Source organism: Anabas testudineus, chromosome 3 (assembly GCF_900324465.2).
Source record: "Anabas testudineus chromosome 3, fAnaTes1.2, whole genome shotgun sequence".
Lineage (NCBI taxonomy): Eukaryota > Metazoa > Chordata > Actinopteri > Anabantiformes > Anabantidae > Anabas > Anabas testudineus.
In genome coordinates, this window is record NC_046612.1 from 1912739 (window position 1) to 1934297 (window position 21559).

At 39.1% G+C, this 21559-nt stretch overlaps 2 protein-coding genes across 2 annotated transcripts; both read right to left on the reverse strand.

Moving 5' to 3' along the window:
• Positions 1-508: 508 nt before the first annotated feature.
• Positions 509-7768, reverse strand: LOC113173936. Its single transcript, XM_026377531.1, has 13 exons — positions 7611-7768; positions 7084-7274; positions 6307-6471; positions 5448-5589; positions 4578-5094; positions 4328-4469; positions 4045-4191; positions 3869-3948; positions 3531-3718; positions 2121-2515; positions 1876-1972; positions 1561-1732; positions 509-1115 (listed from the first exon to the last, which is right to left on the reverse strand). The coding sequence occupies exons 1-13, from the start codon at positions 7740-7742 to the stop codon at positions 979-981; spliced, it is 2505 nt and encodes an 834-aa protein (XP_026233316.1). The 5' UTR covers positions 7743-7768; the 3' UTR covers positions 509-978.
• A 2893-nt stretch (positions 7769-10661) lies between these two features.
• Positions 10662-19771, reverse strand: LOC113174568. Its single transcript, XM_026378632.1, has 14 exons — positions 19640-19771; positions 19113-19303; positions 18336-18500; positions 17106-17247; positions 16591-16756; positions 15496-15672; positions 15246-15387; positions 14963-15109; positions 14787-14866; positions 14449-14636; positions 13026-13420; positions 12781-12877; positions 12466-12637; positions 10662-12016 (listed from the first exon to the last, which is right to left on the reverse strand). Exons 1-14 carry the CDS (start codon positions 19769-19771, stop codon positions 11880-11882), a joined length of 2331 nt encoding a protein of 776 aa, XP_026234417.1. The 3' UTR covers positions 10662-11879.
• Between the last annotated feature and the right edge of the window lie 1788 nt (positions 19772-21559).

The window sequence follows — 21559 nt, forward strand, 5'->3', positions numbered from 1 at the left end:
GGGGCAGCTCTCAGCCAACACAGTTCCTACCTGTTGATATTAATTATAAATCAAACATTATGATTAATAATGAATTAGTTTAGTTTCGCTGTATTAGCTACGCTGCTGTGTGGGGATATGCAGGTCATAAAAAGTTTTACTCCATTGTCAGAGTGAAATCAAACCCAATGTTACATTGGAACATGTGAGACTTTGTCATTACGGAGGTAAGAGAGTCTTGAAGGGTGTTGATTTGGACAAATTGTGAGCTCTATATAACATGAGAAATCACTGCGTCGTTTCATCTGCAGGTTGTCTGCAACAAATCAGATCAGATCAGATCAAATCAAATAGTTTTTCACTAATGGGATGATGATGGTCACTTCACTCGTATATATCATGGTTCTGTTTCAGAGTTTAAAGCGAGTGGCTCATTAAAAGTCAGACAAGGCTGAGTGCAATATAGAAGTCTAAATGAAACAGACATCACAGCAATATACAGAATTAAATTTTATTCTTCACAAGAGGATTATTGCTGAAGAAGAACCGTTTATCGCATTCATTTTAACAACAATGCATTTAAATGAACTTTACAGCTGTGAATGACAACAACTGCATCATGATGTGACCTTCCAAAACATTAGTTACTTATCAGTAAGGTAATTTAAATATGGATAATACTTCATTAGCACAACACAATCAGTTTCAAATTCAATGATGTAAATCTTTCCGAAACACCTTCACAACATATTTAACTGATTACAAAGAAGCCTCTAGATGCCACCATGTCCAAACAAACAAAGGACAATTTTCAAAGCAAACAATTGTGCCACACCTCATTCTGGTTCTATGCAAAGCTTTTAACCTTTCAAAGTTTGGACTGCATGGCAACGTTTGAAACCACAGATAACCCCGAATACGAATAATAATTTTGCTATATTAAATGATACAAATTAATATAGCAAGGTTTTTTTTTTTTTTTTTGAAGCTTCCTTGTCTTCAGTCTGAGTCAGACGTCGGCAGGAGTTGGTATTTAGCTTTGGACCTCTTCACTCGGTAGATCACCACTCCACAGACCAGGAGGCAGCCAACAATGAAGATGACATTCATACCCAGATTAATGCTGAGGCCTGATGCTGAAATATAAAAAAAAAGCAAAAACTCAGATAAAATAACATAATATTATTATTATTATATTAACATGTGCAGCTATATGAAATCAGTGTTACCAACTGCAGTTACCAAATCTATGGATCAGGTTGTTCAATCCTAAAAAGTAGATATAGACAAAATATATATTTCTTTGTTCTTTCTAATCTAATCTACTTATTTGTTTTGCTAACAACTTAGCCTACACTATCATGTAACTCATACATTCAGACAGAAAAAAAAACATTTGCACGAAAATAAACAAAAAATTGTTAAATTAATTATGTTGAATGTGGTATTTCAGAAAAATTCTAATTATTGTGTCCATGTATTAGTGCTTTTAATGATGTTTCATGTTGACACTCAAAACCATATTGACTTTCAGCTAGGTGTACTTAATAAAGTGGAGAATGTGTGCATATGTAAATGTACCTCGGCTGTCAGAGGGTTTGACCAGATGCAGAGGTCCCTGGGAAATAGAGTGTCTGCTACTTTCTGCTGCTACTTCTCTTCTGCCACGATGGTGGGATGGGATGCATCCCTGAGAGCACCTGGTTCCAGGGACCCCACTCTCACACAGGAGGACTGAACAGGTGATGTACACCTGCAGAAACATGGAGGTAAAGTCAGACAGGAATCCTGGCTCATGTCAACAGGAATTAAATGCTGCAAAGACGTGTGGAGCAGTGATTACAGCTATAAAACACACTGCTGCTCTTTAGGACGTTTGTTCTGAAGTAACTTTACCTCTGGCTGAGCACCAATGAATTCAAAAGCCTCCATTGCAAATCTGTATTGCAAGTTGGAGCCGGGATAAACCCTCACCGTCTTGTCCTTCACACACCTGTAAGGACACAGTTACAAGACTTTAAACTAGAAACAAAGGAATTTCCCATAATTTGAAACTAGTACAGAAAACCTGCATTTCAAATAGAAATACATAAAGAGGTACAATAAGAAGAATCTGATGTATTTCCATTGTGTACACCTACCCATGGTCAATGATGGTGTAGCTGATGGGAGAGTTGGGGTTGTCATAGGGAGTCGCCCTGCAGGACTCCACAAACAGCTCTACGTTGGGGATGGAAGTCGCAGCCTCGATCTGCATGAACATCATCTGTTTGAGATCCACCTCCACTGGGTACCTGCTGTCATTAATTTGTCTGAGGAACCTCTGGCTCTCGAAGAATTCAAACTGGAAGGTGAAAGTGCCAAAGCCTTTGTCTGCGAAGGCGTATGGGTTCTTGTGCGTGAATCCCAGAGTCAGGTTGGTTTGTTTTGGATAAGCACATTCAAAGGCGATCTCCACATCATTGCTCCTGGAAACTATTAGATGTGGGTTAGCAGAGGTGATCCCATTCCTGAAGATGATGTTACTTTCATCCTCCTGAAAGAGAACAGGAAACTTGTTACAACTGTTATCACAACTGAATATATATAGTACATCCAGAAAGTATTTACAGAGCTTAACTTGGTTCATATTTTCTTATGTTACTGTCTTGTTCCAAAATGGATTAAGTTATTTTCAAAATTCTACACGAGTACATTCAGCACAGTATTCCTAGAGTGGGCCACCCGGCTAAATTAAGTCATCGAGAGTCATGAACCCAATGGTCATTCTGAAACAGCTCCAGCATTTATCTGTGGAGTGAGAAGAACGTTGCAGAAGAACAACCATTTCTGCAACACTCCATCAATCGATACGAATCGGTACGATAGTTTGTTAACCAAAAAGCACCTGAAGGACTCAGAACAAGATTCTCTGGTCTGATGAAACAAACTCTTGAATGTCAAGTGTCACGTAAGGAACCAGGGAACACTCATCACCTGCTCAGTACCATTGGCCACTTACATATATTGGGTTTGTACAGTTAATAGTGAATTAATAGTATAAAACTTTCAAGATACACATATTTTTACTGATGAGTTCAACTAATTTAAAAACAAGTCTACAGGGTAGGCTACTAAAAGGTTTACTCCAGTAAATGTACTTTTACTATGGTGAAAATGTACTTAAATAAATGTAAAATTACAATAAATCTACTCCAGTACTCCATTTATCTACAACGGCAGTAATGTTTACACTCTTACTCATACAGGAGAAATGCTCTGACAAAAACCACGATGGCACAGAACCCGCAACCAATTTAATGAGTAGAAATGTTGATGATCAGATGGAACACAGTAGTCAACACAGAGAGCGTCATTTGAGGATTCACATAACGTCATTTACTCTGACAAACACACTGTTCCACAAAAAGTACCATGTGGTTCAGCTACTGTAGCTGTTGATAGACTGGACCTAAAAGTGGTCAAGCAAGTGCAAGGACATAATCCACTACAGCAGCTCTACATTAGACAGTGTTACACTAAACACTGCGTCACGGTTTTATGTGCTGTACCTCTATGAGGGTTCCACACGAGTTCAGCGATATTTCAGCCACCAGGTGGGTGGAGTTGGAGCGTGCTGCCAGGTTGCAAGAAGGATCCGTGAAGCCAAACAGATGCAACCTGTTCTCATTGCGTCTGATGAGGTAGTCTTTCTCCACTTCTACCTTTATTGAGGTTTCGCTGCAGGTGACTTTGGCATCTAAATAGTGGAAAACATTTATTTGTTTATCTCTATTTATAACAGTTAGGCTACAAATGTTAGCAAGTTCAGAACTTCCTAATTCCAATGTTAATGATTTATTGGTCCCACACAAAATCACATCCTTGGAATTAAAACAGGTTAACTAACCATGGTGTCCAACATTAGCAATCACACAGCGCAGCTCTGAGTCAACAGGCTGGTAGTAGTAGTACCAGTACCAGTAGTAGCTGAAATATAGAATAAAAGAGAGTGAAGCTGTGTTTTGAAACTACACAAATACAGAAATGTAATAAATGATTGTGTCCTGAATGATTTAAACTTACTAGTAGTAGTATGTTTCAGAAAAAAAGCAAATAGGAATGTTTAGATTCAGGTCGTCATCTGTTGGCGTCCATTTGAGGAGAAAATCTTCGTTGGAGAGTCTCTCTTTTAAAATGCCGCTTGGTCCAGTGACAATCAGGTCACGAATCCTACAAGAACAACAATGTCCTCACAACTTTCCAATGGGAAGATTTGATGATTTCTAAGTCATGACAGCAAAACAAGGCCCAACAGGAGGTTTAAAATGAGAGTTTATACTATAGTTTTAGCATAGATTTTTCTTACGTGGTGTACTGTGCTGATGTTCTGACTTTGATTGTCAGGGTGCGGTTGACATATGCAGGAAGATTGGCTCCATTATATGGAGTTGGTGACAAGAAGATGGGAATGTAATCTCCTTCAATGCATGAAGGGACATCTGCATCCACTGGAAATTAAGAGAAAAAGACTTTGATATGAATTTATTACTAATATTACTGTTGATATTATAATCAGTGGTCATCACAACAAACTAACAGAACATTGATGAACACACCATAAACAGAAAACTGCAGCGGGATTTTGCTTAAAGCAGGAATTGATGTTTGGTACGGAACTGTAGTCGGCACTTGAGTTGTAGTTGTTGGTTCAGTCGTGGTTGTTGGTGTTGTTGTGGTGGTTGTTGTTGTGGTGGTTGTTGGTGTTGTTGTTGTAGTTGTGGTGGTTGTTGGTGCTGTTGTTGTAGTTGTGGTGGTTGTTGGTGCTGCTGTTGTTGTTGTGGTGGTTGTTGGTGTTGTTGTTGTAGTTGTGGTGGTTGTTGGTGCTGTTGTTGTAGTTGTGCTTGCTGGTAGTGCTGCTGGGCTGTTTGATGCTACTGTGGTATTTGTTCCAACATCACGTTTATGCCTTCCCGGTGATAAGGGTTCCTTTGTTGTGTAGGATCCGTCAGTGTAGGACAGTGTGATGTGACGGCGTGGAAAGTCCTCCACCATCAGCTCAATGGGAAAATAATTGTAGTAATAGTAGTAATTGTAGTAATTGTAGTCCGGCTGATATGTTACAGAGCAGGAGTTCTGAAAAGAAAAGATACCTTTGTTAAGTAAATCTAGTCCAGAGATGTTCACTCTTTTTAGATGTTTTAGATTTGTTCAGTGACTTCTGTAATTTTGAACTCGGCTTTGCTGTGTCGTTTTGCTTCCACAGACTCAGTTCAACTATTTTATTGTTTAATCAATTTCTGTTGTTATTGGATACACTTTGATTATAGAACTATTTTAGTCACTATAATGAAAAATACTGTAGATGTAGTAAATTTCAAATCCAATCCAATCAAATCAAATCAAACATTTCGTGCTGCTTTATTTGTGTTGTGAATGATCTTATTTTTGTGATAAATGTGTTATTTTTACATAAAACACTCTCTCACCTCATCTACGGAGAACTGGGGGGGCAGTCCACACAGCCCACACTCATATGTGCTTGAATCTGTTGGAACTCTGCATCTGACCCGGTCACCATCGGGGTCAAACACTGTCAGGTTTATTGATCGTGGGCAGTTCCTGGGAATTCTGTAACACATGAATTAAGTAAATCAATAAACATTTGTACTTAAAAACATTTGATATAGCTTTGAAAACTGAACATGTTGGGATCTGGTGTTTTCTGCATTTATGAAGATTTATATTAGTTCAGTTCAGTTTCCTTATGGTTACAGCACAATTAATTAGCTATTTGTTTACATCCAACGTCATTCTTCAGTGTTTTTAATAAATATATCAATATGTTCATGGAACAGAAAAATGTGTTATAAGACAAAATAGCTGAATAAATATTCCCCCACAATATTTAAGATGTCATTCAGTTATTCAGTTGTGATAGTTGAGGCCAGAGCTTGGAGAATAAATTACATCAATGAAGATTCTCAAAAGAATTATATAATATGAACATGTTTGTCTGACAGAGTAACTGTTCTTTTATTGATCATATTTAAATCAGTGTATTACACACTTACACACTATAATGAAAATAGAATTGAAGGGGGGTGGCTGTGGCTCAATAGGTAGACAAGTTGACTGCCAATCATAGGATTGGTGGTTCGATTCCCGGCTGCCACGTCACATGTCAAAGTGTCCTTGGGCAAGATACTGAACCCCTAGTTGCCCCCGGTGAGTCAGCTCTGCCATCGGTGTGTGTGTGTGTGTGTGTGTGTGTGTGTGTGTGTGTGTGTGTGTGAATGGGTGAATGAGAAGCAGTGTAAAGCGCAAATATAAGTGCAGAACATTTACCTGATAACAGGGAGCACAGTGGTGACAGGAGGGTTGTTAGGTTGATGAGTATCAGAGCGGATTCCCATGTCCACATGTGCCATCATTTCTAAAGGAGCCTGGTAGCTTCTGACATTATACATCCAGTATCCAAATCCAGAATAATAATCGTAGTAAGTGGGATATCTGTTGGAAGAAACATCTGAGTAATAATATAATTTAGCAATATTTTCATCTTCATGTATAAATGTTATAGTATCAAATAGTAAATGTGTCCACAGTTAACCTGATCATCAACAATGGCCATGATGGAAAAATTACTAGAATATTTATACTTAGTAAATGACCATTTGTGTCAATATCATAATCAACTTTCATCAAACAAATTCAAAAACAAGTGACACATAACTGAGTTTTCAGTGCAGATATTAAACAGCATCTATTTCTTTATTTCCTCAATGTTCCACAGTATTTTACAATTCAGTGTCTCAGCAGTAAAGCAGATCCACTTGTCGTTTTATGCTATAAGCTTGTTTAACTCCTGTTATATTTATAAAGTTGAGTTTATCAACCTACAACATAAATCATCTTTACCCTTACTGTATGTGCAAGTATACTTGCATAATATGACTGAAGGTCATGGGAATCCCAAACATCGCTGTTCAGTGGCAGCTGGACTTGTTTTAGGTTCCTGAAAACATGTCCCCTTCCATCCCAAGGGCTTCATCTGTTCTGAATTACTGTCCAGTTTCAACTAAACAGCAAAATGTGGGATGAGTATGATGTGCAGTAGCTCACCTAATAGCAAAGGGTCGGTTGCTGTTGACTTTTCTTACAGTCTTCATCTCGTTTTGGCACCAGTAGTCGTAATAGTAGTTGGTGGAGACGATTGAGCTGGTACCTTCAGTCTGGGTTCCACAGTCACCATAGTAACAGGTGTAGCTGTTCTGGTAGCAGGAGGGTGAAGCTTGTCTGTCGCGAAACTCCACCTGCGATGGATTCAGTCTGATTATACATTAAAGGCATCAACCACAAACAGTCATTTCAGTTTATTAACACTGAAGGACGGATTGTATCTGTTAAACACATGATGATGTATTCCTGATTCCTGATGTATGGTTATGTTTAAAATGTAGAAGTAAACATGCATTTGGTGGTTTAAAAATGTAAAAATCCTTTTTGACTGTTCTTTTAAACTAAACCACATTTTGCAACTGTTTAAACCAATAAAGATGCAGAGGAGAAGGAGTCCATGTCAATGGATTATCGGAAAGGATGTGCCAGGATCTACCATCTAATGACGTCCCAATGATGCATAAACATACCTCAAAGGTCCCATCTGGCTGCCGTCCTTTTGGAGTGAAGGCCACCGAGCCTCCATAGTATCTGTAGTACCATGCAGATGCAGCCGAGACCATAAGCAGCAGATTCAGCAGCAACAGCGTGAGAGAAGCCATCCTGCTGAACGCACTGTCCTCAACATGAGCAGTGGTGCTTAAATATTCAGCCACAAGGAAAAAAAAATTTTTTATATTGTTTACCTCATTTACTGAAAATATCAAGTATGAAGTAGAACTCGTTTTACTGGCCTGTACTTTCTACAGGAACCTGAATAACCAAAGCTTTTCTTCTTAGAATTGAAACCATGTTTGTAGATGGATGATGTGCTTGTTTTTTAGTAGTGCAGCAGAGACAGTAACCAAAGTTCAGCACAACACAGTGCAGCCGACTGGTTCTAACAACATTGACAAAAATATATTTGTGTTTGCAAATGTTAGGAGACAAGCCTGCTCTTTCTGATGCTGATAAACACTAAGGGAAGAAATTATCGTCAGTGCGAGATAGCTGTGGTAAAATGCAAATCAAACAAAACTTGAATTCCCACACAGAATACCTGAAATCCTTAAGTGCATGTCAAGTGAAAGACATGAGCTCAGGTTTGTTTTTTTAACTGAACTGTGAACATAGTTTCACTTCTATCCTTCGTGTCAGTTTGTACAATGTGCACTTGTTTCAGAGAAATCAATGTGCGTGGAAACATTGTTGCTCCACATTCTTGGAGCCTGCAGGTTTACAGTGTTCAGGTTTACTACAGTCAATCAATCACTTTAGTCCTCAGTCTCTTTTTCAAAGATCAATACCACCAACTTTATAGGACAATGTGCATTTTGCTCAGAAAGTTGCCATGTATTGCTAAGTAATTTCATTTACTTGATTAGCATATTTATCATTTGTTGGTTTTGGAAGGTGAATTCCATTTTCTTCCCAAATCACTGTGCACAGTTCAGACGTCTATGCCTTCGAAAGTCAGATCACTCCCAAACAAGTGTTTTTAATTTACTTCATAAAATAGACTTTTTGATGTCATTGACCACTGAACATCTTTAATTTTTTGCCAGTCAAACCAAATTACTTGTGAGCTTTAGATTTAATCTCGTCTTAGGGTCATTCACAGTTATTTTAGGGTCAACTGTGCTTTCCAACATTTTTTAATAAAAAAAAGTTAATTTACAGATGTGGACAAAATTATTGGCACCCTTCCATAAAATTAAGAAAAACCCTCAAAGGTTACTGAAATAACTTGAAACTGACAAAAGTAATAATAAATTCTAATTTCTAAAAATAATCTTGTTAAAATCGGACATAGCTTTACAAATACCACGGGAATACCAAGTTTTTTAAAGAACAAACTAATAAAAGTGGCCTGGACTAGAACGATAGTTCCCTTAACTTAATATTTTCTTGCACATCATTTTGAGGCAATCACTGCAATCAGTTAATTACTGTAACTGTCAATGACACTTCTGCACCTGTCGACAGGTATTTTGGTCCATTCCTCGTGAGAAAACTGCTCCAGTTGTCTCAGGTTTAAAGGGTGCCTTCTTAGAAGTTCAATTAGATGTTCAATGTGATTTATATCAGGACTCATAGAAGGCCACTTGAGAATAATCACATCATTTGTTCTTAGTCATTCTTAGGTGTTTTAGTTTTGGGTTATAAACCTGTTTGACCCAATAACTTCCACTGAAACCAGGCTTTATATGCCAGGCTTTAATGACAATAGGCAGCACGTTTTGCTCCAGAATGCCTTAAAAGTCCTGAGATTTCCTTGTACCTTGCACAGATTTAAGAAACCCTGTGCCAGATGCAGCGAAGCAGCCCCAGAACATAACCAAGCCTCCTGTGTTTCTCAAAAGCCTCCATCAGTGAACATATAGCTGATGTGACTTGCCAAAAAGTTCTCATCTGTCCAAAGGACATTCTCCCAGAAGCTTTGTGGTTTGTCTTTGTGCCTTTTGTTGTTTTTTAATGGCTTGTTTGAAAACTGGAGTCCTCTGTCGTCTTCTATTAAGTCCACTTTGGCTCAAACAGTAACTGATTGTGTGTTGACTAACTTCAATCTACCTTGAACTTGAATTTCACCTTTATCTCTTTGGAAGGTAAACCATTCATATTCTCTATCTCTTCAGTTTTGTGTATTAGAGAGAGCTTATTAGAAGAAATACTGGAAGCCTGTGATGAAAGTTGAGGCAAAATATTAACCTCTAACTAAAATAAGATTAGATCGACAGTTAAACTTTCAAATCTGAATTTGTGGTCTGCTGGTTTAGGGCCTGCAGTAGATTCTGTGTCACAGCATTCAGCTTAGATATTTAGCTATGAAGTATTTGCTGCTCTGCCTATGAGCCGACCTGCAAACAGTGCAGGAATCTCATATTTGCATATTCCTTGTATAGGCACAATTATAGAGTATGACCTGACACAGCTTTATAATAATCTAATATTATCAGTGAAAGGCTGGTTTGTGTAGTGGTAAGATCGCTGGCCCCCATGTGGGAAACTGGGGTTCAAATCCCAGCTGTGTCCTTACCGTCACCCTGCCTACCCTTGTAAATCACTTTGAATAAAACTGATCAGGTATCAGCCCACTGGCTCTGTTGGTACCTGTAAACAGAACAGGTGAGGGAGCCTCAAAATCTAATGTTGTCAAAACTTTAAACATTTAGTCAGTGGGGTGTATTAGGGTGGCAGACTACGCTGTGTCTTCCTGAAAATGGTTTTCAAGGAAAGCCAAAACTGCCACAGTGCATCTGTCTTTCTTTTGAGTACCGCTTCTCTTGATGTTAATGTTAAATATCATTGGTTTTTAATTTCTGTATGTATCGGGCTCCAACCTCTACAACATGTCAGTGGTTTCTTTCTATGTTGTATGTTGAACACCTTTCAGGCTAAAGGTTGTAAGGACACACCAACAGATCAATCAATCAATACCCCTTAAATAAAAACCTTCTAAAATATGAAGCTGAGGACATCAGGAAGGTTTTATTGAAACTATGCATGTTGTACATGCAGATCACAGAAATCAAACAAGAATCCCCAGGTAATACCTGTGCAAATTCAGGATCATTTATTCAACATGTGATTTACAGTAAAGAACCCCAGGCTGTGTTTAATTTGAAATAAATCAGGAATTTATACTTCAACTACAAATCAAATTACTTTGAGTGTTTATCATCTTACTACAGTGTATTCAGTAGACTGGATTAACAGCAACTGAATGTTTTTCTCCCTTATGTCATCATATAATTCTTATAATTTCCAAAGATAAATGAAAATAGGTGGTGCAAAGAAAACAGAAATTGCCCAAATCTTATTGTTACAAAACGGACGGACGAGACCAACGGGTACCAACAAATAAACAAAAAAAACAAAACAAAAAAAAAAAACAAGGTTTATTACAACTCCTGGTCCAAAATGGGGGACACGGGGGAAACTCAAACAAGCACGGAGAGTAACGACACAAAACGCTGCAGAGACGCAGGCAAAATACGAACTAATAAACCAACAAAACCTCACAAAGTACCAACCAAAAAATCACTCACTAATTAGAAATACAAAGTAACAAATGAAAATCACTGCCCAAGGCGGGAGAACATTACGAACAGACAGTACAAAGTATTAACTAAAAACGCTGCATAAACACAGACAAAGCAAGTATTTCAACAAGGCATAGCAGATAAAATCCAGGTAAAGAACAAAAACAAGAAAAGTCTTACCTATTCTCTTGTAACCTAACATTTCAACAGTGCCTACCACTCAGCAGTAGAACGCAACAACCACTGCATCTGGTTCTGGTTAGAACATCCTCCCATGCTTAGACCATTATAAGGCACTTTAATCTATAACGTCCTTCTACACAAAACAAAAAGTGAAAGTAAAGAGAGATGGGGTTGCTGCTTCCATTGGAAATGTAATTTAGTAAATCTGTGTAGCAATAGAGGTGTGAATGAAATTACATACAGAAGTCATTTCTGCATTAACCTGGAAGAGATAAAATGATGGTTCCACAAACGTGGTTTAAAAGAAGTCTGGCAACTTCAAAGGATGGACAAAGTGACATTATCTGACTCCCGATGATGTTTAATTTGTCTTTCGTTACTCAGTAACTGGGATTTTAAACTATAAATGTTCGTAAAAGTAAAACTTGATGCTTTTACAACATAATAAACAGGTTGTTGATATAGGTATAAAGAGTTTTACAGGTTATATTTGACAATCTTTACACTCAGATCTTCTAAGTGAAAGTAGTGTCTTCAGTCTGAGTCAGACGTCGGCAGGAGTTGGTATTTAGCTTTGGACCTCTTCGCTCGGTAGATCACCACTCCACAGACCAGGAGGCAGCCAACAATGAAGACGACATTCATACCCAGATTAATGCTGAGGCCTGATGCTGAAATATATAAAAAAAAAAAGCAAAAACTCAGATAAAATAACATAATATTATTATTATTATATTAACATGTGCAGCTATATGAAATCAGTGTTACCAACTGCAGTTACCAAATCTATGGATCAGGTTGTTCAATCCTAAAAAGTAGATATAGACAAAATATATATTTCTTTGTTCTTTCTAATCTAATCTACTTATTTGTTTTGCTAACAACTTAGCCTACACTATCATGTAACTCATACATTCAGACAGAAAAAAAAACATTTGCATGAAAATAAACAAAAAATTGTTAAATTAATTATGTTGAATGTGGTATTTCAGAAAAATTCTAATTATTGTGTCCATGTATTAGTGCTTTTAATGATGTTTCATGTTGACACTCAAAACCATATTGACTTTCAGCTAGGTGTACTTAATAAAGTGGAGAATGTGTGCATATGTAAATGTACCTCGGCTGTCAGAGGCTTTGACCAGGTGCAGAGGTCCCTGGGAAATAGAGTGTCTGCTACTTTCTGCTGCTACTTCTCTTCTGCCACGATGGTGGGATGGGATGCATCCCTGAGAGCACCTGGTTCCAGGGACCCCACTCTCACACAGGAGGACTGAACAGGTGATGTACACCTGCAGAAACATGGAGGTAAAGTCAGACAGGAATCCTGGCTCATGTCAACAGGACCTAAATTCTGCAAAGACGTGTGGAGCAGTGATTGCAGCTATAAAACACACTGCTGCTCTTTAGGACGTTTGTTCTGAAGTAACTTTACCTCTGGCTGAGCACCAATGAATTCAAAAGCCTCCATTGCAAATCTGTATTGCAAATTGGAGCCGGGATAAACCCTCACCGTCTTGTCCTTCACACACCTGTAAGGACACAGTTACAAGACTTTAAACTAGAAACAAAGGAATTTCCCATAATTTGAAACTAGTACAGAAAACCTGCATTTCAAATAGAAATACATAAAGAGGTACAACAAGAAGAATCGGATGTATTTCCATTGTGTACACCTACCCATGGTCAATGATGGTGTAGCTGATGGGAGAGTTGGGGTTGTCATAGGGAGTCGCCCTGCAGGACTCCACAAACAGCTCTACGTTGGGGATGGAAGTCGCAGCCTCGATCTGCATGAACATCATCTGTTTGAGATCCACCTCCACTGGGTACCTGCTGTCATTAATTTGTCTGAGGAACCTCTGGCTCTCGTAGAATTCAAACTGGAAGGTGAAAGTGCCAAAGCCTTTGTCTGCGAAGGCGTATGGGTTTTTGTGCGTGAATCCCAGAGTCAGGTTGGTTTGTTTTGGATAAACACATTCAAAGGCGATCTCCACATCATTGCTCCTGGAAACTATTAGATGTGGGTTAGCAGAGGTGATCCCATTCCTGAAGATGATGTTACTTTCATCCTCCTGAAAGAGAACAGGAAATAAATGGAGGCACTTGTTACAACTGTTATCACAACTGAATATATATAGTACATCCAGAAAGTATTTACAGAGCTTAACTTGGTTCATATTTTCTTATGTTACAGTCTTGTTCCAAAATGGATTAAATTATTTTCAAAATTCTACACGAGTACATTCAGCACAGTATTCCTAGAGTGGGCCACCCGGCTAAATTAAGTCATCGAGAGTCATGAACCCAATGGTCATTCTGAAACAGCTCCAGCATTTATCTGTGGAGTGAGAAGAACGTTGCAGAAGAACAACCATTTCTGCAACACTCCATCAATCGATACGAATCGGTACGATAGTTTGTTAACCAAAAAGCACCTGAAGGACTCAGAACAAGATTCTCTGGTCTGATGAAACAAACTCTTGAATGTCAAGTGTCACGTAAGGAACCAGGGAACACTCATCACCTGCTCAGTACCATTGGCCACTTACATATATTGGGTTTGTACAGTTAATAGTGAATTAATAGTATAAAACTTTCAAGATACACATATTTTTACTGATGAGTTCAACTAATTTAAAAACAAGTCTACAGGGTAGGCTACTAAAAGGTTTACTCCAGTAAATGTACTTTTACTATGGTGAAAATGTACTTAAATAAATGTAAAATTACAATAAATCTACTCCAGTACTCCATTTATCTACAACGGCAGTAATGTTTACACTCTTACTACATACAGGAGAAATGCTCTGACAAAAACCACGATGGCACAGAACCCGCAACCAATTTAATGAGTAGAAATGTTGATGATCAGATGGAACACAGTAGTCAACACAGAGAGCGTCATTTGAGGATTCACATAACGTCATTTACTCTGACAAACACACTGTTCCACAAAAAGTACCATGTGGTTCAGCTACTGTAGCTGTTGATAGACTGGACCTAAAAGTGGTCAAGCAAGTGCAAGGACATAATCCACTACAGCAGCTCTACATTAGACAGTGTTACACTAAACACTGCGTCACGGTTTTATGTGCTGTACCTCTATGAGGGTTCCACACGAGTTCAGCGATATTTCAGCCACCAGGTGGGTGGAGTTGGAGCGTGCTGCCAGGTTGCAAGAAGGATCCGTGAAGCCAAACAGATGCAACCTGTTCTCATTGCGTCTGATGAGGTAGTCTTTCTCCACTTCTACCTTTATTGAGGTTTCGCTGCAGGTGACTTTGGCATCTAAATAGTGGAAAACATTTATTTGTTTATCTCTATTTATAACAGTTAGGCTACAAATGTTAGCAAGTTCAGAACTTCCTAATTCCAATGTTAATGATTTATTGGTCCCACACAAAATCACATCCTTGGAATTAAAACAGGTTAACTAACCATGGTGTCCAACATTAGCAATCACACAGCGCAGCTCTGAGTCAACAGGCTGGTAGTAGTAGTACCAGTACCAGTAGTAGCTGAAATATAGAATAAAAGAGAGTGAAGCTGTGTTTTGAAACTACACAAATACAGAAATGTAATAAATGATTGTGTCCTGAATGATTTAAACTTACTAGTAGTAGGATGTTTCAGAAAAAAAGCAAATAGGAATGTTTAGATTCAGGTCGTCATCTGTTGGCGTCCATTTGAGGAGAAAATCTTCGTTGGAGAGTCTCTCTTTTAAAATGCCGCTTGGTCCAGTGACAATCAGGTCACGAATCCTACAAGAACAACAATGTCCTCACAACTTTCCAATGGGAAGATTTGATGATTTCTAAGTCATGACAGCAAAACAAGGCCCAACAGGAGGTTTAAAATGAGAGTTTATACTATAGTTTTAGCATAGATTTTTCTTACGTGGTGTACTGTGCTGATGTTCTGACTTTGATTGTCAGGGTGCGGTTGACATATGCAGGAAGATTGGCTCCATTATATGGAGTTGGTGACAAGAAGATGGGAATGTAATCTCCTTCAATGCATGAAGGGACATCTGCATCCACTGGAAATTAAGAGAAAAAGACTTTGATATGAATTAATTACTAATATTACTGTTGATATTATAATCAGTGGTCATCACAACAAACTAACAGAACATTGATGAACACACCATAAACAGAAAACTGCAGCGGGATTTTGCTTAAAGCAGGAATTGATGTTTGGTACGGAACTGTAGTCGGCACTTGAGTTGTAGTTGTGGTGGTTGTTGGTGTTGTTGTGGTGGTTGTTGGTGTTGTTGTGGTGGTTGTTGGTGTTGTTGTGGTGGTTGTTGGTGTTGTTGTGGTGGTTGTTGGTGTTGTTGTGGTGGTTGTTGGTGTTGTTGTGGTGGTTGTTGGTGTTGTTGTGGTGGTTGTTGGTGTTGTTGTGGTGGTTGGTGCTGTTGTTGTAGTTGTGGTGGTTGTTGGTGCTCTTGTGGTGGTTGTGGGTGTTGTTGGTGTTGTTGTGGTGGTTGTTGGTGTTGTTGTGGTGGTTGTTGGTGTTGTTGTGGTGGTTGTTGGTGTTGTTGTGGTGGTTGTTGGTGTTGTGGTGGTTGTTGGTGCTGTTGTTGTAGTTGTGGTGGTTGTTGGTGTAGGTGTGGTGGTTGTGGGTGTTGGTGTAGTTGTGGTGGTTGTTGGTGTTGTTGTGGTGGTTGTTGGTGTTGTTGTGGTGGTTGTTGGTGTTGTTGTGGTGGTTGTTGGTGCTGTTGTTGTAGTTGTGGTGGTTGTTGGTGCTCTTGTGGTTGTGGGTGTTGTTGTGGTGGTTGTTGGTGTTGTTGTGGTGGTTGTTGGTGTTGTTGTGGTGGTTGTTGGTGCTGTTGTTGTAGTTGTGGTGGTTGTTGGTGTTGTTGTGGTGGTTGTTGGTGTTGTTGTGGTGGTTGTTGGTGCTGTTGTTGTAGTTGTGGTGGTTGTTGGTGCTGTTGTGGTGGTTGTTGGTGCTGTTGTTGTAGTTGTGGTGGTTGTTGGTGTTGTTGTGGTGGTTGTTGGTGCTGTTGTTGTAGTTGTGGTGGTTGTTGGTGTAGTTGTGGTGGTTGTTGGTGCTGTTGTGGTGGTTGTTGGTGTAGTTGTGGTGGTTGTTGGTGTTGTTGTGGTGGTTGTTGGTGTAGTTGTGGTGGTTGTTGGTGTAGTTGTGGTGGTTGTTGGTGCTGTTGTGGTGGTTGTGGTGGTTGTTGGTGTAGTTGTGGTGGTTGTTGGTGCTGTTGCTACTGTGGTATTTGTTCCAACATCACGTTTATGCCTTCCCGGTGATAAGGGTTCCTTTGTTGTGTAGGATCCGTCAGTGTAGGACACTGTGATGTGACGGCGTGGAAAGTCCTCCACCATCAGCTCAATGGGAAAATAATTGTAGGAATAGTAGTAATTGTAGTCCGGCTGATATGTTACAGAGCAGGAGTTCTGAAAAGAAAAGATACCTTTGTTAAGTAAGTCTAGTCCAGAGATGTTCACTCTTTTTAGATGTTTTAGATTTGTTCAGTGACTTCTGTAATTTTGAACTCGGCTTTGCTGTGTCGTTTTGCTTCCACAGACTCAGTTCAACTATTTTATTGTTTAATCAATTTCTGTTGTCATTGGATACACTTTGATTATAGAACTATTTTAGTCACTTTAAGGAAAAATACTGTAGATGTAGTAAATTTCAAATCAAATCAAATCAAATCAAACATCATCCTGCTGCTTTATTTGTGTTGTGAATGATCTTATTTTTGTAATAAATGTGTTTTTTTCACATAAAACACTCTCTCACCTCATCTACGGAGAACTCGGGGGGCAGTCCACACATTCCACACTCATATGTGCTTGAATCTGTTGGAACTCTGCATCTGACCCGGTCACCATCGGGGTCAAACACTGTCAGGTTTATTGATCGTGGGCAGTTCCTGGGAATTCTGTAACACATGAATTAAGTAAATCAATAAACATTTTTGCATGAAAATACTTGCTATAGGTTAGACCAAGGCTCAATCTGCTCTAGCTGAATACCAGAACCTGCTGGTGTAATTTTCTCTCAGTGTCACAAAGGCATAAACAGAGTACTACCAGGACAAACTCAGCAACACCACTGACACTAGGAAGCTTTTCACAACCATTTAGTCCTCCCCTACCACCTCCACATCTCTCACTGCTGATGACTTTGTCATCTTCTTTACCAGTAAGATGGTTTCTAACTCCACTGGCATGCCACAGGGCTCAGTTCTTGGTTATCTACTCTTTACCATCTATTCTATCTCCTTGGATTACATGTGACATGGCTTTTCCTAGTCTCCAAGACCAAGCTCAGGGGGGGCGGTCATCTGTCTCAATGTTAGGATGAGTTTAAATAGGAGAGAGAAAAGTACAGCAGGGCGACAAAAAACAACAAAGAGGAAAAACATTGTGAAGGCCAATAGGACCAGCAAATGGACTCTGGAGATATACAGCTCCAAGGCTGAGGATAGCTGCAGAGGGCAACAGCAGGGAGGTAGAGCTCAGGGCCTACAAAGTGGTCAACTCAACACCACCATCCTAGCTGAACTCCCTCATCCTGATCACTCACTGCGCTCTGCGAGTTAATGACATCTTGTGGTCCCCTCACCTCAAAATATCCCAGGCAACACTTTTCAGCTCTGTGGTTCCACTAAGGTGGAACAACCGACCTGCCTCTGCACACTCAGCTGCCTCACTTGCTAAAAACAGAACTTTAAAATGTGTCTCCTTGGCTTAGATATGTGCTTTCTTTGTACCTCACTCGTAAATTGCTTGAATGACAGCTGACAAACAACTAAATTTAAATGTAAGTTAAGTTGATGGTTAGCTATTCAGTTGTGATAGTTGAGGCCAGAGCTTGGAGAATAAATTATATCAGTAAACGTTCTCAAAAGAATTATATAATATGAACATGTTTGTCTGACAGTAACTGTTCTTTTATTGATCATATTTAAATCAGTGTATTACAGACTTCAGTACAATGAAAATAGAATTGAATGGTGGTTGTTACCTGATAACAGGGAGCGCAGTGGTGACAGGAGGGTTGTTAGGTTGATGAGTATCAGAGCGGATTCCCATGTCCACATGTGCCATCATTTCTAAAGGAGCCTGGTAGCTTCTGACATTATACATCCAGTATCCAAATCCAGAATAATAATCGTAGTAAGTGGGATATCTGTTGGAAGAAACATCTGAGTAATAATATAATTTAGCAATATTTTCATCTTCATGTATAAATGTTATAGTATCAAATAGTAAATGTGTCCACAGTTAACCTGATCATAAACAATGGCCATGATGGAAAAATTACTAGAATATTTATACTTAGTAAATGACCATTTGTGTCAATATCATAATCAACTTTCATCAAACAAATTAAAAAACAAGTGACACATAACTGAGTTTTCAGTGCAGATATTAAACAGCATCTATTTCTTTATTTCCTCAATGTTCCACAGTATTTTACAATTCAGTGTCTCAGCAGTAAAGCAGATCCACTTGTCGTTTTATGCTATAAGCTTGTTTAACTCCTGTTATATTTATAAAGTTGAGTTTATCAACCTACAACATAAATCATCTTTACCCTTACTGTATGTGCAAGTATACTTGCATAATATGACTAAAGGTCATGGGAATCCCAAACATCGCTGTTCAGTGGCAGCTGGACTTGTTTTAGGTTCCTGAAAACATGTCCCCTTCCATCCCAAGGGCTTCATCTGTTCTGAATTACTGTCCAGTTTCAACTAAACAGCAAAATGTGGGATGAGTATGATGTGCAGTAGCTCACCTAATAGCAAAGGGTCGGTTGCTGTTGACTTTTCTTACAGTCTTCATCTCGTTTTGGCACCAGTAGTCGTAATAGTAGTTGGTGGAGACGATTGAGCTGGTACCTTCAGTCTGGGTTCCACAGTCACCATAGTAACAGGTGTAGCTGTTCTGGTAGCAGGAGGGTGAAGCTTGTCTGTCGCGAAACTCCACCTGCGATGGATTCAGTCTGATTATACATTAAAGGCATCAACCACAAACAGTCATTTCAGTTTATTAACACTGAAGGACGGATTGTATCTGTTAAACACATGATGATGTATTCCTGATTCCTGATGTATGGTTATGTTTAAAATGTAGAAGTAAACATGCATTTGGTGGTTTAAAAATGTAAAAATCCTTTTTGACTGTTCTTTTAAACTAAACCACATTTTGCAACTGTTTAAACCAATAAAGATGCAGAGGAGAAGGAGTCCATGTCAATGGATTATCGGAAAGGATGTGCCAGGATCTACCATCTAATGACGTCCCAATGATGCATAAACATACCTCAAAGGTCCCATCTGGCTGCCGTCCTTTTGGAGTGAAGGCCACCGAGCCTCCATAGTATCTGTAGTACCATGCAGATGCAGCCGAGACCATAAGCAGCAGATTCAGCAGTAACAGCGTGAGAGAAGCCATCCTGCTGAACGCACTGTCCTCAACATGAGCAGTGGTGCTTAAATATTCAGCCACAAGGAAGTGAGAGGGTTTCTTGAATCATGTGCACACTTATTGAAAATATGAAGGGGAACTCGTTTTACTGCACTGTACTTTCTAAAGCAAGCGTAGCCAACCCTGGTCCTAGAGAGCCACAGCCCTGCTAAGAACTAAGGGTAAGAATTCCTGGTCAATCTCGAATAAAGAAGCAAATGTGGATAAATCTCGAATTCCGACACAGTGCAGGTCAAGAAATGAAAAAGATGGGTTATAGTTTAAACTGTGGACATACATTTACTTCTCCTAGTCATCATTTTAGTTTCATTTGGTATTTCAAAGAAAACAATGTTAATTCAAACATTGTTGCTCCACATTATTGGAGCCTGCGGGTTTTCAGTCACTCGATCACTTCAGTCCTCAGGCTCAGCAGCAGTTAATCATACAGAAACATGCAATTAGATTTAATCTTTTGCCATTACAGCTCACATTCACACCTCATTTTAATTAAAAAAACCCACACTGCCAAGAAAGGATGCCAGGTTTATAGTTGCTCTGCATGAAGGTTTCCCCGTCCACAGAAGAGCATGCATGTGTCCCTTACATACTATTAAACTATAAAACAAATAAAATAAGTCAAACCTATATTGCTGACAGTTTGTATCAGAACTGAGTGAGACAAGTTAGACAGGTGCTGTCTGGCCAAAAACCAACAATAGAGAGAGAGACAAATACTTCTGATGTTATCTTGCAGATAGACTCATAGCTAGATTATATAGCATTTGATAGACAACACGAAACACTATAATCACAAAATCTGACACCTATGAAAAAAGATTTGTTGGTAGTCCTTCATTTTCATTGATGTTTAACCTATTTCTCTTCCTTATATGCAAATTGTTGGGCTGAGTATTGTTTCAGTAATTGGTAGCTTGGCTGTGTTACTGGAAAAGTTGTTCCTTCACAAATGTCCGTCAGATGTAGGATGTACGAGATCACAGAGTCAGCTGTGCCGAGGACGCCGGGAGACTTACCTTCTAACGAATCGCAGACTGAACATTTTTTGAGCATTTTCATTCACTGTAAAAAAAAACAAAAACAAAAAATAATAATAATAAAATATTTTTTATAATATATAAATGATAATAGTCTTTCTAAGTATAGAATCAAACGCATGGATACACTTTACAGCCATCATTAGCCCATGTTACTTCCAAATTAACCTTTTGGGGGCAATCAAGTGTTTTCTCGTTAGTTTTATCAGCTGCTCTGTTAAAAATGTTGAGAAGTGCTGTTTACTGTTTTAGAGGAAGCAGTGTCAGTGTGAAAGAGGGCAGAGTGCACGATGTGAGGTCTTGACAGTGTGACCGTTCAGCCCATTCCTACTCCCAGGGCATCACATCATGCCACCTAACAGTACAGGTACATAATAACTCCTACAAGTACATCCTAAAGGTATATCAACCACGTGTCAGTATATGCAGCATTTAACAATGAGGTCTGCAGGGGGAATAAAGATGTGAGATTGGATGGTTAACAGCAAAGTTAACTACCTTCAGCAGTGAATCACATCAGCACGAGGATCGTAAGGTTGGGCCTTACCAGAAACTCTTGAATTCTTTCAGTTTTTTCAAAGCTTCCATCTTCAGCAGGTTCAGCTGTTTTCATATCTCACGTTCCCCTTGTACCAGACAACATGAGCTCAGTCAGTGCTGCTGCTGGGTCCTAACAAACACAATGTGTATTCTAGTGTACTGTAATTACTTCACATTC

Excerpts from the sequence above, each read along its gene's own strand:
- LOC113174568 (XM_026378632.1), bottom strand. The coding sequence starts at position 19,771 with ATGGCTTCTCTCACGCTGTTACTGCTGAATCTGCTGCTTATGGTCTCG. Across the intron at positions 15,673-16,590 it reads ATCACCGGGAAGGCATAAAC|CCACCACAACAACACCAACA; the intron begins GTGATGTTGGAA and ends CAACACCAACAA. Across the intron at positions 13,421-14,448 it reads CGTGTGGAACCCTCATAGAG|GAGGATGAAAGTAACATCAT; the intron begins GTACAGCACATA and ends GTTCTCTTTCAG.
- LOC113173936 (XM_026377531.1), bottom strand. The coding sequence starts at position 7,742 with ATGGCTTCTCTCACGCTGTTGCTGCTGAATCTGCTGCTTATGGTCTCG. Across the intron at positions 5,590-6,306 it reads ACTGTGCTCCCTGTTATCAG|AATTCCCAGGAACTGCCCAC; the intron begins GTAAATGTTCTG and ends CATGTGTTACAG. Across the intron at positions 1,116-1,560 it reads CAAACCCTCTGACAGCCGAG|CATCAGGCCTCAGCATTAAT; the intron begins GTACATTTACAT and ends TTTATATTTCAG.